This window comes from Typopeltis vanoorti, chromosome 23 (assembly GCF_054136105.1).
Source record: "Typopeltis vanoorti isolate ZY-2024b chromosome 23, IOZ_Tvanoo_1.0, whole genome shotgun sequence".
Classification (NCBI taxonomy): Eukaryota; Metazoa; Arthropoda; class Arachnida; order Uropygi; family Thelyphonidae; genus Typopeltis; species Typopeltis vanoorti.
In genome coordinates this window covers 13,022,103-13,042,190 of record NC_143571.1, presented here as the reverse complement: position 1 = coordinate 13,042,190, position 20,088 = coordinate 13,022,103, and the positions used below count along the sequence as shown (strand labels likewise).

The window sequence follows — 20,088 nt, the reverse complement described above, 5'->3', positions numbered from 1 at the left end:
ATGTCAACTGTTCCCGGTCTCAGGCGTAACTATCTAAAGTTCGCCAAGTTGTGTTCTAAAAAAAATATTACCAGTAAGATATCTATTGAAGTAGGTCAAATTAAGAAAAAAAATAGCAATTATATTAGCTTAGTCCGTATCAACGATATTGGACTGGACTTTCAACTACAAATCATACAGAGGTACTGGCAGAGTTTTTCCACTTGGAAACACACACATGATCCATTGGTATCATAGCCTTAGCTGATGGTGGATATCAGAATAACCGAAAAATAAATAATCATTCATAGAAGGTCATAATAAATTTAGTTGAATCCTTTATCCAAGTGTAAGCAAACAAAGTTTGCACCTGAAATTGGTTTTGCACCTGAAAACTGTCAACCAATACCTTAACTTCAGGACTGAGGTAAGGTGGTACAACACTTTGGCAACTCGCAGCAAAGGTGGAGAAAGCTCTCATCACTCCTATCTCAGTATCTCCCATAATGCAAAACACATCTCCTTGCGGACATGTATAATGCTATGCATTAAGGGAGGGGCCACTACCCATACCGGTTTCCACCTTTATTGAGGTCTCGTCAGTGGGAGGCAGACCCAGAAGTGGTGATACTAAGGCTGAAGCAATAGGAGAGGTCACATTTACCTATACGAGTTGCCAACATAATAATTTCAGGCGCAAACTTTCTTTGCTTACACTTGGATAAAGGATTAAACTAAATTTATTATAGTCTAACCAAATGCGAAATAAACTTCCAACATAGAAGGTCATCTTGCATTACTTGATTCTGCAGACAATGTACTAACCACTGAGCAAAAATTCTATAAGACAGACTGTTACATTCCATCAACCAGCCAATACCTGATTTTTAATCTGTTCAGTTATTACGAGCTATAATTGAAGAACGCACATGACAACAGACACTTCCACATGACTTCAATTTGAAAAACTCGTAACCATATAACCCGTTTCAAATAATAAATTTACCTCAGGAATTTCGTGAAGATATCCGAGGCGGGGTTTTCCAGGGGCCCAGCCAGGTCCTTTAAATAGTGCCGACAACTTATTTTCAATGCCTTGTACTTCCCAGAACATTCTCCAGACGTGGTGGAAATGTCGGAACTAGAAGAACGAATACACAATGTCACTAAGGATACGGTTCTTAATGCAAGCATTTCTAATCAGCTACGACTTATATTTCTATAGACCGTATAAACAGTTAAATCACAAGATTTGTGATTAAATCATAAAGGGAATAAATATTGATTAAGGGGTTAAAAATCTAGGATGGCCGTTCTACAGATCAAACAAGGTACTTTTTTGAATCCACTTCAAGTCTCTAATACGCACGTGGGCGTCACACGGGATATGGAATTCATCTCCCATATTAGGACATTCACAAACATCCCACATGCCTACGGTGGAAGATTTAGACTCATAATCTATTGTTGTGAAGGCGCTATTTACGAAACAGAAAAAAAAAAAAAACGCCTCTTTTGTTCTTTTTTCCTTCAGTTTAAAATATTTAAATTCTATAGAGGTAACTACGCTCACTCGAAGAGAACGTTCTGAACTAACAAAAAGTATTTCAACACACTGATGTGTGGACCGAGAAATTCATACTGACTGCTCTACACCTACCAAGTATTAGACTGCAAAGAGTTTTGCATTCTAATAAATTGGTCGGTGAAACAAACGAAATGATTTTATCATAAGTAGTGGCGGCTCGTACATAAGCACTGCGGCACCCCCAAGGAAAAAATGAAAAAATTAAATTTTGTTTGTGTTTATAAATAATAACAATGCTTACAACATTATATAAATGTAATGTTAAAGGTGACAGCTTATTTCGACATTGGAAGTGTTCGATTGACGCTTTAGATTACGAAACAAATGCACTGCGATCTAACGCAGTGTCAGAATTATCACATTAGGCCAATTGCAGCTAGACTCGCCGATATTCGTTTGCGCTTCTAATTGCCCGTTACAAGTGATTCCGACACTGCTCGTTTGGGCAGTGTATCGTATGCTTGCGCGCGTTATTTCTGTGAGATACGAAACTTTTATTATTGGTGGGTGTTCGTGGTGAGGGTGAAATGTTTTTAATAAAGGAATTTTTTAATATGTAAATTTATTTATTAATAAATTGGTTACTGATTAGGAAAAAATAATTTCTTTTTATTTTGCATATGCAGCACCTCCACTTAAAATTTTCACTGGTCACTACTGATATGGAGTTAAAACAAATTCTAAAACTTAAAATCAATATTATTAGAGGGAAATTGTAGAAAATTTATGAATAAAACAAATTATATTAATAAAAAACGTTTTAAAAAATGGAAATATTTTTCAAATTTCCTCTATAATTATCTTCTCGCCAAAAAAAAAATAAATAAATAAAAAAAAAAAATATATATATATATATATATCGCAGCTGGACTAAATGTTAGATCACCAGGAAATCCTACTCTATATACAAAAACAAGGAACTTTTCTGTTTCTTCTTCTTTCTCAAATCACTTTATTTTTTTCTAATTTCTAAATTCTTTATTCTGAAATGCATATCATAGTACAAAATTTTGAATAACCATGGGCGTTACCTAAGAGCTGTCGCTCTTAGGTTACGATATGCATATAGAGACTGTTATGTAATGCATCATCATTATATACTCATTCATATTTATAAATTTATTAATAAAACAATCTGTTCAACACGTGTGTTTTTGTGTCCCTAAATTTATAAATATGAATGCTGATCACCGTGTAACCTTAAAAGAAAGAATTATATACTCATCACTGAATCAGAACAAACCCTCATGTGTAGCCTACGGCGGAAACTACAAAGCAGGCTTTCACTGGAATTTGATTATTACAAAAAAACAGGAACTGTCACAAAATTCATAGAGGAGTGGAATCCAACTGGTACCCTGTTCTGGATTCCCGACGACAATACACTTCAGCTGAAGAATAAAGAATAACTAAAAGTGATGCTGAACTGTAATATTGACTCTTACTGAAAAGACACATCCTGCCTACAATGAATGTACCTTTTCCCCTTCAGTTCTATTGTATATCTAAAAAGAAAAACCTTTTTTTCCTGTAATATACATTCTTATAATATGTAAATAGTCCGTTTTTTTGTCATCTATCTTCCAATGTATATTTCATCAAGTTCAATAAAAAAAAAAAAAAAACATCTATACCTATATTGTATGTTGCTGGTGAAAAGACTCTCACCACCAACAAGGTGAAGTACAGAACTCCCCATCACGCTACACGATTTGACAACTGCTGCACCTCCTTACCTAAAGATAAATCTCCTGGCATAGACAGGCTCATCACTGAATTTTACCAGTCCTTCTGGGAACAGCTTGGACCTATCCTCTACAGAATTTTTGTTGACGCGAATACCAATGGCTTCCCACTCAATATGACAACATCTGTGATTAAACTCATTCCAAAGAAAGGAGACGCGACGAAATTAGGAAACTAGAGACCCATCTCCATCATAAACACCAACTGTAAAATTATATCAAAAGCCATTGCCAACAAACTTAAACCAGCTCTGAGCGAAATAATAAATAGGCATCAGAGCTATTCCATCCCTGGAAGATCTATCCACGAAAACTTACACCTCATAAGGGATCTCATAAGCATAGCCAACAACAACAGTGAAACAATGGGTCTTTTAACACTAGACCAAGAAAAAGCTTTCGACCGCATTGAACACCTATACCTCTTCAGCTGCTTGAAAGCCTTTGGCCTTGGCTCAAGCATCATTCACTCTATTAAGATGTTGTATGCCAAGGCACAGTTTTGCATGAAAATAAACAACAGGCTTACCATAACTGTACCATTAAACAAGTAAGCAGAGGTATTAAACAAGGCTGTCCACTTTCCGGTCCTCTTAACACAATTGCCATTGAGCCCTTTTTGTGTAGACTGAGCATGCTGCTTAAGGCATCCCGTCTTAAACTTCCCTACCAAACCATAACCCTGACAGTATATGCTGATGATGTTACAATTATAGCCCGCAAAGAAGAGGACTTCGATAACATACAAACGGCATGCCAACAATATCAGGCGGCCTCAGGAGCCAAATGGACAAACCGAACGGATTCCCCAATGTCTGCTACCTGGTCCGCAGAGGAAAACAAATACCTGTTTAACCTAGGAAACACGCCCTCTTATGTGGATAAGAACTGGGAAATACTAAACAACCGTTTCAAGCAGGTACTAGAAAACTGGGCAACAATACGAGTCTCTGCCTCCACAAAGAGGGAGAACAATAATCGTTAACCAAATACCCACCAGTGTCCTTTGGCATACACTGAAGATTCTCACGCCACCAGTGCAATTCATCAAACAGATAAATTCAACCATCTATCGATTCATATGGAACAAAACAAACTGGCTTTCATACTCCAAGCTATGCACTTCTCTCAAAGTTGGAGGACAAAACTCAACCTCCATTGATAACAAGATAACAATGTTCTGAGCTCGATAATACCCTACAACAGGAAATATCACACAAATGCACCACTGAATATATTTTCACTTCTGCCACTAGAGGTCTCTCTCTCTCTCTCTCTCTCTCTCTCTCTCTCTCTCTCTCTCTCTCTCCACAACCTTAAGAATGACAACAGCTCATGTGCCAGTAAATCTAACAAACTTCTACATGATGGTAAGAAACCCGATCACTCAGAAAGAGATTTTCTTTCCTCCATGGAGCTGGCAAAGCGTGAGGATCTTGGGTGACATTCTTTCTCCGAGCCTCACCTGCCGCTTTCCAAAATCGCTCGAAAACCTGGAATATGGGAATCAGTCTGAGCAGATAGACACTGTAAAGGCTGCTTTTCAAGTAGCTATGCTCGATAGCATAACAGAAGAGGGACTTAGCCCTCCTATTTCAGAAGATCCAGCGCCTATCTTTCTGATAAAAACTAATAATTCATGGGAGAAACTTACACACCCAGCAATACCAACAAAATCTACAGCTCTCTAACACAACAGTCGAACCAAAGCACTTTACTAGAAAATCCTGCATCATCTCATCAAACACCATTTCAATGGGACCTACCGTATCGCACAAGAGCCATCAAACCTGACGCAGATATTCAGTGGAGAATGTGGCACAACGTACTACCCACTCCAACTATATTACGAAAATGTAACTCAGATCAGGAACAGTCTGGCATATCTACTTGGAATGCCCAGTCAACACCCAATTAATCAGTTTGTCTCGGGAAAGGCAGCTCTCACCTGTGGCAGTCTTCATACAGAAGAGGGGTACTTCAATCTTATCCATGTGGAGTCAAATAATCATTCATTCTGCAATTACCTCTTCATCACCGCGAAAGCGGTCATATACAACTTCTACCTCAGACATACAAGACCAGACAGCTCAGCAACTTCACAGAGAGAGGCAGCTGACCAACTCCTTGTAGCCTTCAAACAAAAGGTGAGAAGTCGGATCCTACACGAGCATCACCACCCCAGGCAAAACAACACCTTACATCTTTTCCACTAAGACTGGAATCCACGGAATCAACTCCTGGCTGAGCAGGGCGACTGCATCATAGTCCACTTTCCAGCATAGAAGTGACATCATTCTCCCTCCCATTGAACGGGGGAATAAGTTTTTTGTGCTTAACAGTGCGAACATTAATCAGCTGTCACCCTCATGTAAATAGATAATATTGTCCTATAGTAACTGTTATGTTCTTCCACATGCATGTCAGATTTTGTTCTTATAGAGTATCGTCAAAATAACTGTTAATGGCTTTAATCTAAAAAAAAAAATGTAGTTTACCTTATAACTGATATTTCGATGTAACATACCTCAACAAGAGTATGAGCATGTAACTTCTCTGCCTGACTGCAGAGAACGAAAAACCGGTTAATCCTATACATAAGATTGTTATGTTTACAAAAAAAAAAAAAAAAAAAATCTATACCTATAAGCGAACATGATAATATACACAGGAAAAAAGTTGCATATAACATTAATTAAGTTTTGGAACCAAATAAAACAAGGTAGGTAAATAACATTTACACTTTACATTTTAAACACGAAACTGGATCTTTTAATACAAATACGTTGGAGACAATTACCAAAAACCAATAATTATACAGTTATTTTGAACGGAAGTTTCTCATTTTTGTGGAAAAAATAAATATTCTTTGATTTGAGTTTTCTATTGGTTTCGGTTACTTTCACTTTTTATTATTAAAGGTAGTGTATTGAATGTTTTTGGTGCTAAATAAGTATAATATTTATAATAATTTAAATGTTATAATAACGCCTCCGTAGCGCAATATATTGCTCGGTATATTGCTCCCTTCGATTGGAATAGGCCTAAGTTCGACTCTAGTCGGGAGGACTTTTATGTGGACTTTTTTTCAATCGAAGGTGTTGGCAGATCTCATACGGGGGTAGCGGTTTTTTTTCTCCCGCAAACTCGGGTTTTTCATCCCGCATACAGACAAATCGGCTCTTCAGAACACACGCAATTTACAGACAAAAATTATAGTTGTGGTGGGCGGTAGATGGCGTTGATGGAGATGATTGGTAGTAGAGGTTTGGTGTTGGTGGTGGAGACAGTTGTATAGTAGGTGTCCTCCCGCGATGAGTCTCCGGACTCGGTGGAGGTGTCACGAATAATGATAATAATACTATTTGGGTATTTCTTCTTTATTTGCTTTAAGAACCAGATATTTTATGCCCACTAAAGAAAACATCTTTTTGATATTTATGTAATCATTATCGTTTTTTTATTTATATAAACATCTGAGAGATAGTACATTTAGTATGGTATATTTATTACACATTGCAGTATCCTTGTATTTGTTTCTAGTTAAGATTTGAATTGCTTTATTCCGAGTTGAAACTAGAGGTTTCAGCGTAGTGCGATAGATTTCTCCCCAATTCAAAGTACCATATTGTAGTGCCCTTTGAATCCAAGAAGAATATAATATTTTTAGCATATTTAAATTTAAGGATCTATATAAATAGATCCTTAAATTTAAATTTATGCAGTAAAGTCTGTTTATCATAATCCTTACTTTATTTACGACATCGGTAAGTAATACGCTGCGGTTTCCAGCTTAAATTACTATCAGTTTTTAATCCCAAGTAAGTTATTACACTGACTTTTTCTATTTTCTCGCAGTTGCAATTTGAATTTGTCCTACAATTCCAATCATGTAAAATTAATTTTGCTGTGAAGTTCATTTTGTCTGTTGTATTTCCCAAATTAAAATTTAAATATTTAGTTTTTGAGACATTCGGACTGAGTTTATTTGACTTGAACCAATTTGTTACTTTTAAAAGATCAGCATTCACGATGGTTTGCATTTATTCGGCTGTGTCCGTAGAGAAAATTAGAACTGTATCATCTGTTTTACTGTTTAGTTTAAGACTGCAGAAGTCATTGCTATAAATATTAAATAAAATTGGTCCCAAGACAGATCCTTGTGATATACCGCAGTCTACCGTTTTGGAACTGCTATAGCTGTTGTTTATTTTTGCAATTTGTGGTCTAAGGAGTAATTTTTGAACCAATTTAGGGTAGTAACTCGTATTCCTGTGACTTCTAATGTATTTTATTAAGATTTCAGGTGATACGGTGTCGAAAGCTTTATGTAGACATAAAAATACTGTTAATGTTAGTTTATGTTCATGTAGGGAGATATAAACTGTGTTTGTGAAGTTCAGTAAAGCATGTTCTGTGTTAAACTTTTGCCTGAACCCAAATTGATTCTTTGAAAAGAAGTTGTTTTTGTCCAAAAATGTCATGAGTCTAATTTTTACCAATTTCTTTAATAATTTCGAAAAGACTGATAGAAGGGAGATTGGTCTGTAATTTTTCAAGTCATTTTTGTTTCCCTTTTCTCATAAATCAACAATTTATGGGTTCCGTAATGTACATTCTTTCACCTGGGCGACGGTGTGCCACTCCATGCAATAAAACTGCAAACCTATGAAAGGCTGCAAACCTGCAGTACATTACGTGCTGTGGGTGGACTGTGAGAAGTAATTCATTTAACAGATATTGCAGTGGCTGTTACCTAATAGTCCACCACGGGTGCTCTCTTAGAGCGTAACGGACACAGCGAAATGCTCATTAAATTCGTCATGGCAAACAAAATTTGTCATAAAAAAAATCCACGCATCCTCTTTCTAGGCAGATAACGCAGCGTAAAAATTTCCCTCTCTCCATTTGTAATACAAAACTCATATTAATATAAAAAGGCAGATTGTCCAAGCTCGTGGCGTGTTTCATAATTTAGTTGCATTACAAAAGCCTTTTGAAGTAATGACGTTTGATATACAAATCCCTGTATTATTCTGTATAGAGCATACAACTGAAGTCCGTGAATGCGCGATCCTAAATGCTGCGGTTCTCTCGAAGCGTGACTGACTGCATAATTACAGATGATCCCCCCCCCCTCCCCGAAAAAGCTGCTTAATGGCAGCTGAAAGTCATTTGTCATTTACCACTTCCCTGTTAGTTATGTTCAGTGTTCTGCAACCGTAAGAAGAACCAAGAATATTAGCTTTATGTTTTTTGTTCGTCTATTCATGTGACTGGCATGTGTGTGTGCGCGCGTGTGGAGGGGGAGGGGGAGTATTCTAATAAAACTCGATACCGTCACTCACTCAAATCTGCTGAACTATTTTGATTTAACTAAACAATTTTTGTTATCTACCACCAAAATGGCATAGATGGTAATTGGAACGATCACTGCATCATTGTTATATAATATTGCAAAAATGCAGTGTAACGTATAGATCCTTGCATCATTTCTAGAGTGATATTTGTAGTAAACATTACTTATTGTTATTTACTAACTGGAAATTCGTGTTTTTTTTTTTTTAATTGAAATTTACCTGAATAATTACAGGATTAAAAGAGTTAACGGGATGTGTGACCCCGTAGGTAATTTCTCGTCCGTCTTCTTGTTCGAATGTTCCAAAGATACGATCCCATATAATTAAAAATCCGCCAAAATTTTTGTCGATGCATCTTCGATTCCTTCCTAATAAAACAAACAAAAATCAATCAATATTTCAGATTTCATTCCAACTATAAGAAAACTTAATCGGAAAACGTTTTAATTTGTGAACATTGAATTACTGGGCGACACATGCGAATAGTAAGAATAATCTTAATTTTATTATTATTATGATTTAAAATGAAAGATTTGTTAAACATCAAACATTCAATTTTATAAAGTTATAAAATATATTATTAAGCTGTGAGTGGGAGGACATCTATTGGCGAATATTTTGCTAATTATTGTAAGTTCAATAATATCCCGTGTTAACATAGAGGAACGTCCACAGTTCCTCGGTAAACCACGGTTAGAGAATTGCCGCAAACTCCACCTAACACATATTTTTGAACTAATGTGTGTGTGTGTGTGTGTGTGTGTGTGTGTGTGTGTGTAGGGGGGAGGAAACGTTCTATTATGTTCAATGTAATTTTTGAACTTTTTTTTTTCTTCTGTGAATCGTTTTGTGTTGACTCGCTAGCCGTTATGCAAATGGTAAAAAAAAAATTAGTTGGGAAATCCACGTGTCAGATTCTGTGCTTTTGAACTTGTGCTTGTTTGTGATCGTTAAAAATTGTGACTTCAAAACGTTTGTGACTTTTAAGGTTATTCGGGTTTTTGTTTGATCGTTTATAATTTTTTTCCGGGTATGTATTGCTGAATTTCAAATTTCGAAATAAATAAATATAAATATTAAAGATTACGGATAAACACCATATCAAGTTTTCAATGCCGACGAAACAGGTCTTTGTTTGATGGGAAAAAAAAAATCTGTTGAAGGAAAAAACTAACTAATTGATAATATTTAGTTAGAGCAGATGGAATTTTGGTCCTAATGATTCGTGCAATGAGGGCAGTTCAATGATTGCTCAGTACGGCGTTGATTTAATAATAATAATGAAAAAAAAAATTACAAGGTCCATCTCCAAAGTATACTACGACTAAATTTTATTATTTTATTCTTAAGATTAATTCATAACAGTGTAAATTAAGCTTATGAACATTGTTTCAAGTTTGCAAGTTGTGCGAAGCATTCTAAAGACAAGAAAAAAAAAAATTCTGTTATATATTTGAGAATTCAAGTCGATCCTTAAATGTAGGGTCAGTTAACTCTAGGATCAGTGTGTGTAAACATGCACGGGATTGAAATTACTTAAAAGATTGGGGACTTACCGTGGTGAACGCGGTGGTGACTTGGAGTTGTAAGGAAATTTTCCAGGAATCCCATTGTTCCAATGACCTGCCAAAATTAATAACAGAAATAAGCTACAACTCATTTAACCTTCGACTAATACAAAGTTAATAAAGAACAATATGTCAACATTTGCTTTCTTTACATCATACATTAGATCGGCAAGTATTCAAGTAGTCAACAAGCAACTTCCTAATCCTAACCTCGTAATGGATACCAATCAGTGGTCGTAATTCACATGAATCTTGCTGAGTTCTATAGAAGGATAGCAAAGATCCTTGTCAAGAGATTATTTAAATAACTGCATTGTCCTGTGGTAATCAATAATGTCTTAGATATACTATATATCATTGTCCTGTGATATTGCATTGTCCTGTGATAATCAATAATGTCTTAGATATAGATCAACCCAAGAAAAGGGATATAGATATCCCTTTTCTTGGGTTGATCCTCTTGTTATGATGACGTAACAAATTCCATGTAAGATTCCATGATCTTCCACGAATATATCAAACTTTTAACTTTTACAATGTATGTCCTCGTTATTAGAATGACACATTGAGAACGAGAGAGTCTCCGTAACTCAGATGGTATCAACTAAGCCCTTTATTTAGAAAGAAATTCGAATCCTTCTAGATGACAAGAATCTTTATATGGGCTTTTTTTCAGTTGATGGTCAGCTAACCAAACTAGCCAGAAAAAGCGCAATTAAAAGATTCTACATTGGCTGTAGTCTTAGTTGCTTAATTGTTGCTCAATTATGACCAAGAACTGTGGGTATATGAATTCTTGCTGTGACTCCATATCCTTTCTATACGTCCGTCTGTATGAGATAAGATGAACTGGGATTTTATGTCTCCAAGCGACCTTTCTCTCCCCTGATGATACTCCACTACCTGGAAATATTCCACTATCTTTCACAGTTTAGTGCAAGCTATTGTGATTATTCACTCTGAAATTAAAATATTTATTATGACATGACTAATTCTGAGGAATTAACAATAGTTTGTTGTCATTATGTACTATGAATAACAACAATAATCAAGATTATTTTAATATCAAACCCATACAGGAAAGATTGCAAGACCATATACAGGGTGTTCGGGATAAATTTGACAGTTTCGTAAGGAAAAAGAAAATCTTCTTTGTATCTATTAAATTTAATGAATTGACAAAAAAAACATTACAGGCAGAGTTAATTACAATACTATCAACAAGATTTACTCAAAATAACCACCATTAGCATCGATCACAGCTTCAATTCTGCTTCGGAACCTCGAACAAGCTGATGCTACAGTCTCCCTGGGAAGGGTCGCAAAAACTGTTTTAATTTTATCCATTAACTGGGCTTTTGTATTACTGGAAGTGCGATTGGTGTCTTTTTCAACTGCGCCCCATACAAAATAATCCATGGGGTTAAGGTCTGGGGAGTTTGGAGGCCAAACATTTGGACTGGTGAAGTCGTAGAAATTTTCAGACAACCATTTTTGACTTTTCCCAGAGGTGTGGCAAGGGGCCGAATCCTGCTGCCATACATACGGCCTACCATTGGCTACCCTTGTTATCCAGGGCTTGACTACAGTTAGCAACTCCACGAACAAAGCCCGAATTCCAATGCCAGGGTTCTTCAACACCTGTTCCTGCAGATTTGCGAGGAATTCTGCTGTACGAACGCAATCAGATCGTCTGCTAGGGATCTTTCTTCTTGCTACATCCTCGTAGTCACCATTGCAAGTCTCTAGTTCATGCCTGATTGTTTTTACTGTATTCAGGGAGCATTGGGCAGCAGTCGTAATATCCTTATTTTGATGGCGGGCACGAATCATCATGATACAAGTTATTCTCTTCCATGATTCAGGTGGGTTCCAGCTATCCATCCTTTCTGACATCTTGTATATGAATGAAGAAGGGTCCAAACTTTTAAATGAAGAGAAGTGTGTGTTAATACATGTAACTTACGGAAAAATATAATTAATTATAAATATGTCAAATTTATCCCGAACACCCTGTATATGGCACATCAGTGCCGAATGTAGGCAAAGGACATCAGATCTGTCTCATGAAGCCAGAATTGAATCCACCAGGTCTTTAAGGTAAATTACAGCCTTGAATCTCTCTCTCTCTCTCTCTCTCTCTCTCTCTCTCTCTCTCTCTCTCTCTCTCTCTCTCTCTCTTTCTCTTTCAGAAGAAGATGGTCGTTATACGTTATATCATCAAACTTGGACACTGAAGTCAGTCTGTCGTCACGAATAAGTGCGAAAATTAGAGTCGTAGTAATTTCGATTAAAAATCTGTTTTACTACAAGTATTAAAATCATTTTAATCAATTATAATATTTGTGAAAAGCACTTTTTTCTTTTGTTTTTTCTTTTTTGTTTTTTCTAGATAATCAACCGCTTGGTTCACCACGGTGAGACAGTTAACACAGGAGGCCCTTCTTGCTCTGAGCAAGGAGGGGGCCTCTGGAGGCACGTTCGTGAGTGGGTATTTCTGGTAAGGCAATCTTACGCGCGAAGGTCATTCAGTCATGATTAGCCAGTCTGGGCACGTTTTTATCCAGACTTTTGAAAGCATCTCTAGGCGAAAAGCAATAAATACTCTATAATGGGGGGGGGGGGAGAATGGTAAAAAAGAGCTAGTTGGACAGGAAAAGAAGGAGACGAAGTGAATCAAGAGCGTGAAGAAATACCAGTAAGAATTAAAAAGTGAAACGTGCGAGCATGCGATGTAGGAAAGTAAGAAATAGAAGAAGAAAAAACTGGAAAGGAAACTAAAAACATCTGAATAACAGAACAACAACCTTAACATCAGTGAATTAAAAATAAAGAGAATTGTAATTAATTAATTGTAATCGGCAATTTTAGAGGCTTTTTATGAGTGAAAGCCAGATAATTTGGAGAAGAATTCCACGTAGCCTTTAAGGAATGAGGAGAACCGAACACGGTTTTTGACCCACTATACAATTCGCACTTTCTCGTGGTGAGCCCTTTGTTAGGTATTCACAGAGATACTGAAAGGACGAGGATGGACAGACGACCAAATTGCATCTGGGAGACAAACGCAACGTCAGCAAAGTTCAAGATAGGCGCCATCAACATAAGAAATATCAATGGAAAGTAAGTAGGATTCACAGAAGAATTAAAGAAGTTCCACACACTTCTCTAATTCTAATTAGTCATAATTGATGTTATCGAAACAAAGAAGATTAAAACAGGAGAGAGATACTGCTAAAAATTGCTATAAGATGCTTTATCAGCTAATAGTAATCAACACGAAACATGAAAACAAACATCTGAATAGCTGACATCATATAGAGCAACATACAAAGTCGAGATTTAAGTTGTACGTTATTTAGAATTAAAGGAGGTACAGGAAGATGTGGTCGATAGTTGTTAAAACAATGAATCAGTCCATTAAACCTGATATCAAATTTGAAGATACTCAACTCAGCTCTTTACCTGCAGATAATAGTTGACTCTTTTATTATTTTTCTTTATTTGTTGTATCTTTTATTAATTTTTATGTAATTCAGAAACTCTCCTCAAGAAATGAAACATGGGCCTTTAAAGACACTTCAAACCTCCAGGTCAGATCAGAATAAGAGAACTGAACAAATAATTATTATTACTTATTATTATTATATGATATAAATTATTACTTGAAATAGAGTATCGAAGAAGACAGTCACAGAAAGATAAACTGTCTAGACTGGTATGAAGGCATCGAAATAGATTGCACGCACGTTAGAAGGAAAAATAGAATGAAAAAAGAAGAGAGGAAGCCAGAAATATATTATTTGAGAGAAAGAGAGAGAGAGAGAGAGAGGGGAACTCTTCATAAAGATAGCCATTGTCTCTAAAAATGATGAATATGAAAGAGTTTGAGTTGAAAAAAAAGGCAGATCGGAATTCCTAAGACCTTTTTAGAATTAGATTAATTTTTTTCATATAATTACTGTCACAACTAGTTGTTCGTGTAGTAATATGTTATTAAAACATTTATATCTATTTCGCAATTGCCTGATGGAAGTTTTCTCTAGAACGAAATTTGTATTATATCTAGGACTAACCAACATCTTTATGCATTTCAAGTGTAAAGGACTTTGCAATTTTTGAATGTTAAAACCAAATACTTCTAGAAGAAACCCTCTTTAATATTAATTGTTAAATCAAGAAATATTCCTAAAAGCTTTAAGTGAAGGAAATGAAAAAAAATAAAAAAATGAAATTGCCATTCTTTGGTTTAGCAAAAGAAAAAAAAAGAATGGAAACCACGTGATGTTTTCTGGATTTTTTCTAGAATTTCTTTATTTCTTTTTCTTACTGTGTTACATATTCCTGGTATGCTAAGATAAATAAGAACTTTTAAATGATAACCAACGGATAATTAAAATACACATAAACCAAATAAGTGAAAGCTTCTCACCTCATTGTGTAGATAAGTCTGATAAAGCAAGTTCAACTGGTAATGGACCAGATAGACAGATGGTGGGAATGCCAACGCCATAGGTAAATAAGTCAACTAGAAACACAGGGATAAGATCTAAATATAATAAATATTTTAATGACATCATGCAAGAAATTAAAATGCATTATTTATTTATTTTACTGTATTCTTTAAACACGAGAGCCCTTGAAATGTTGGTTACACCATTTGTCTTTTCCCGGTGAGAATACACACTCCTCTGACCAGGTTTATAAAGTTCAAGGAAAGTCATAGCATTTTCCTTGAACTTTATTCTCCAGTTTTGTATTTCTCCACATAATGATCTTTATTCTTCGCTTCCATCGACTTTCAAGTACTTTCGTGAGTCTACCACAATAACGCTGAGCGGTCTGTTGACGAAATCATTTGTTCAACATTACCTTGACTTCATTATCTGAGATGAAGTTTTCCTTCTCAGATATTACCTCAAAGAAGAAAGCGTAGAGGCATGAGTCAAGACAGTGAAAAGGAGCCGAATGATTCTACATTTTCCCCTGTTTTTTTGTTTGTTTTTTTCCTTTTTGCAGTCGTGTATTTTTGATTTCGACTAAAAGTTACAGTATGTATCAGGACAAGTTCTTAGAGTTCTCCAACTGTACTCCTCCTCTTCTTCTGATGCTTCCACGTAGTACTGACTCGAAGGCAAAGTAAACATAACTACCCCATCCTGTACGAATTGAACTTCATCAGTGCTAATATTCCAGACGATGCGTTTCTTTGTTTTCATACTCACTGGAAGATCAATCATCGATGGGACCCATTGATCTATCAGAAACGCATTATTGCAAGCTATTTCATCCACACTAACATTGTGGACTCACAGAATTATAACAATAAAAACACCGTTTTTATTGCTATAATTCAAAAAAAAAAAAAAAAACATTAGTAGTAACCATTTATTAAACCCACAAGTTTTACTGAATAACCGAAGTTTAATTCACACCTGTGTGTTTAATAAATAAAAAATAAATGCGGAATTACTTCATTGTATGTCCTTTATGTCCTTTTATATTTATCGTTTCACTGTATGTTCAAGTTGCATCTTTTTGCATTAACAGGACTGATTTTTTTTTTCCTTTCAAAACGCAAAAGTCAAGAAACATGTATCCTTTCCTCTTTCTTTTTCTACTTAGGAAACAAACTAGGCGCAACTCTTAAGAAATTCTTTGTCCTTGACCAATATACATTTGGGGAGGGGGGGGTGTAGACGTAGGGATACTCCAAGTAGTTCTGTCACTCCATATTTTCCATGAAGCGACTGGACGAGATAGAGAGAGAGCTTGGTTTCACTAAAGCAAAAACCGGTTTCTGCATCTTTTACTTAACAATAACTAGAAGAAAATGCCAATCTGTAACACATGTTTATGGGACAAGTTTCGCAACAATATGTAGACATCTAAATAGTATTTGTTTATCCATTCGTGGCTGTACGGACATTAGAAAGCTGCTTTAGAAGTAGGGATTTTAGCAAACAGTGATATTTGGCAAAATGTGTTAAGCCGTTTGTATAAACTGATCAATTTTTAGTGCTGATTTTCTGCGATTTTGGATGGAGAGAAAATACGCTAAATATTCGGCCAACCAGGTCAGCCATCCATAAATATGTTATATCATATTTATGGATGGCCGAGGGGAAATTCATTTTGCTTATTCTGGGTGGACATAGAATAGATTTTTATCCTCTTAACAGAGCTCTCAGTGAAACATATCTTTAGGATCATCTGTCAACAATTTAACTTAAGATAAGTTAACAATTTAACTTAAAGTATTTTAAAATAAGCTTAGCTGATTTTAAAATACTTTTTTTTGTACAAGTTTACTAGATTTCAGTAGTACTGTTAGCCTTGATGAACCCCCCCGCCAAAAAAAAAAAAACAAAAAAACTTAATATTTTTCAGGCTTTTAGGGTGATATATATCAATGAAATAAATAACACTAATATGCTATAACTTACCCAGTGTGCGCTAATTAGAAGAATTTGATTTCTTGTCGAAATAGTTAAATTCATATCTTCGGAACTATGATGAACTTCATGAATTGCCCACAAGATATTCACTTCTGCAATTAAACAAATAATAATTGATGGAAAATAAATATACTTCTAAACATGCAAGGAAAACAGCAATTGGTAGGAAATTAGTCAATGTGAATTTATAGCGATTCAGTAGAATTTTTAAAGCTCATATTTCTTCATTAGCAAGATGAAAAGGTTCCAAAATTTGAATTATGGAATGTATAACTTTCAGAAAAAATTCGTACTGATTTTTAGTAAATATGCCAACGGAAAATTTATAATTGTCACCCTGTTCACCAAGTGAGCAATAATATATCATTTTAACTGTAATTGAATTGTCCACGATCAGGTGGGGGTGACAGTGAAGGCGTTTTTCTCCTATAAAGCAAACAAACCAGTCAGTGAACTTACGCAGTTGACGGACATAATGCGTCATTGATTCAGCTCATTTTAAACAATCCCTGGGGTGTATAAAAATCTTGTTTTGTCTTTTCTGTGGCATTTGTTTCAATATAACGCAAATATAAATTTTATACTTTGCATACATTTGCCTTTGTTTCCTAATCGGACACTAAATTTGAATGTTTTTCTTTAGTTTCATTAGTTTTTTCTTGTGCATGCAACGAAATTCCAGTCTACTGAAATACGAATCATTTAGTTGCGTTAAGTTATCAGTTTCTCGTTTTTTATTAAGGATTTTATGCACAAATTGAAGTTCAGTGATATCCACATTCTTTAAATCAAATGCAAATTAGGAACGTCATTGCTTCCAGTTTAACTTTGATAAAGAGTGTGTATCACTTTTTTTTAAAGAAATGTATTTTGATTTTAAAGCATTTTAATGTATTTTAAATGAATTTGATAATGATAGCTGATATGATATTGATGCGATTATCAGGGGCGGCTCGTGCATAGGCATTGCGGAACTGCAGCATCCCCAATTTTTCTCGATATATAAATATATTTATTAATTTATTTATATTTGCTTGTAATATTTAATTTTATCATCAACGATCCTATACAATTCCCTTATTTTGTATAAAAATAATAAAAATCCATCTTACAGCACTTAGGAGGGCGAAGGACACTAGCGGCACTGTGTTTACCACAGTGTCACATTGCTAGTATTTGCTACAATATGCTCGTCATAGTGAGATGCGAGCTATTAGCGTAATGCGGCACTGTCCGTCGCGCAGTTCCACTGTTGTTTATATGCAGTTTGCGCCAGTAACAGAGTGTTCGTAGTGCTTATCCTGTTTACTTCGTCTCTTTAAATATTTGACATTACAATTAAAGGATTTAATTGTAATGGCTCAAAACTGTAAATCCATTGTTAAGTAATTTTGTTGTTAAGTAATTTTGAATTACACCAAACTGTATAATTTTATCGATAATAAACAATATTTTTTCATGTTTAATTTCTTTTTTTAATTTTTACCATAATTTTGATATTTTATCCAAACACGTATACACTGTACTTGCAGTGTGTATGTATATTTCGAAAGGTGCAGCACCCCCACGATTTCAAGCCACGAGCCGCCACAGGCGATTATAATGATAACGAAATCTATAACGATTGGCACTATTTAGAATTCATCGCTTTTCATGTGATTATATGAAGGAAGAATAAACATTTGTATAAATGCATTTTTTTTTTATGTTACTTCCACCCACAAAAGGTTATTTGTAAAGCGCTAGTACATTTTGTACCATAGGCGGGCTAGAGATTTTTTTGCTATTTTTTATCAAATTTTATAAACAAGTCAATAAGGCATAATTTGAACTTCTTTCAGAATTCACATAATATATGGAAAGAGAGATGGGGGAGGGGAGAGAAAATTAATCAAGCACTCACGGTGAGTCAACCTGTGCATCCAATAAAAGCAAAAATCAGTGATCAGCATGCAGCTCATCCAAGTCCACAACGAATTCCAAGGAAGCGTTACGATTCTGTAATGGTTATACAGCCAGGAATACAAAGCCACTTCCAATCCGCGAATGGGTATTCTAAAAGAAAGAAGAAATACGCTACATTTTGAACTTGTGTGTTCTCTTAACATTATTACAAAAAAAAGGGACTTTTCATATATCTATCTGATGAGCCCTACTCTACTTTTTTTTTAAAAAAAAAAACGTTTTAAAAGTATACATTTAAATTTAAATTTTTTTAAATATATATATACTGTATATATATATACAGGTAACCCTCGTATAACGCGGCACTTATACAACGCGGTGTCGATATAACGCGGTCTACAAATTGTAGTAACCCTTTATCTTTTCATATGTTTTTCACCGTACGACTTAAAAATCAAAATTTTATCTTCGTTAAATTTGTGTCTGCCTGTATCCCGCATTACGTGCGGGATACAGAGAAGTTATTTTAGAGAAGTTAGTAAGAACTCGCATACAGAAATGGGTAGACAATCATTCTATAATTGTCTATCTATGCTGTTCCCTGAGTATGTATATACTCAGGGAACAGCATGGGTTTACTAAAGGAAGGTGATGTTTTAGCAATTTGCTCATATTTTATAACAATGTTACGGCCGCGTTGAATAAAGGAAATGGATACACTATGATAATGTTGGATTTTTCTAAGGCATTTGATAGGATACCACACGATCGGCTGTTGCGTAAACTGGAGAATATGGGATTGGAATATAATCTATTGACTTGTATCAGGGGATGGGCGACAGAGAGATATCAAAAAGTGGTATACAGTGGGTGTGAATCTACCAGATTTAAGGTAACCAGTGGTGTACCTCAGGGTTCAGTCCTTGGGCCATTATTGTTCAATCTATACATTAATGACTTCAAGCAGGGTCTATCATCAGATTTGTAATTGTTTGCTGGTGATGCGAAGATAGACAGGACAATCAGGGATATTCAGCAATTACAAAATGATTTGAATAGACTGGAAATCTGGGAAAACGAAAATGGCTCTCAGTTTAATGTTAGTTAGTGTAAAGTTATGCACTTTGGCGTGATTAGAGATCCAGCGGCATATTATATTAGCAGGGTTATGTTACAAGAAACTGAAAAGGCAAGGGATCTTGGTGTATTGGTGGATAAGAATTTAAAGTTCAAAGGTCACATAGAAAAAGTTGCAAATGCAACTCAGAGGATAATTTCTATGCTGAAGCGAAACTTGACATGTAAGCACAAGGAAGTAATTTTGCCTCTTTATAAGGCTTTGATAAGACCACACTTGGATTAGAGTGCGCAGATTTGGTCTCCCGGGTTTCAAGGGGATAAAGAAGCTGTGGAAAGGGTGCAAATAAGAGTTACAAAGATTATATCCGGATTATGGAATTTAGATTATGAGGACAGATTGCGAGT

At 35.4% G+C, this 20,088-nt stretch overlaps 1 protein-coding gene across 2 annotated transcripts in view; it reads right to left on the bottom strand.

The window, feature by feature from the left end:
- LOC150093630 (alkylglycerol monooxygenase-like) overlaps nt 1-20,088 on the bottom strand; it is a 58,887-nt gene that overhangs the window by 20,924 nt on the left and 17,875 nt on the right. For both annotated transcript variants that reach the window (XM_090412950.1, XM_090412951.1), the window contains exons 4-9: nt 18,602-18,753; nt 16,687-16,790; nt 14,673-14,768; nt 10,229-10,295; nt 8,892-9,040; nt 986-1,120 (exon numbers count right to left, since the gene is read on the bottom strand). In XM_090412950.1, coding sequence (XP_090269076.1) covers nt 986-1,120; nt 8,892-9,040; nt 10,229-10,295; nt 14,673-14,768; nt 16,687-16,790; nt 18,602-18,753 — 703 coding nt within the window. The remainder of the gene's footprint in view (nt 1-985; nt 1,121-8,891; nt 9,041-10,228; nt 10,296-14,672; nt 14,769-16,686; nt 16,791-18,601; nt 18,754-20,088) is intronic.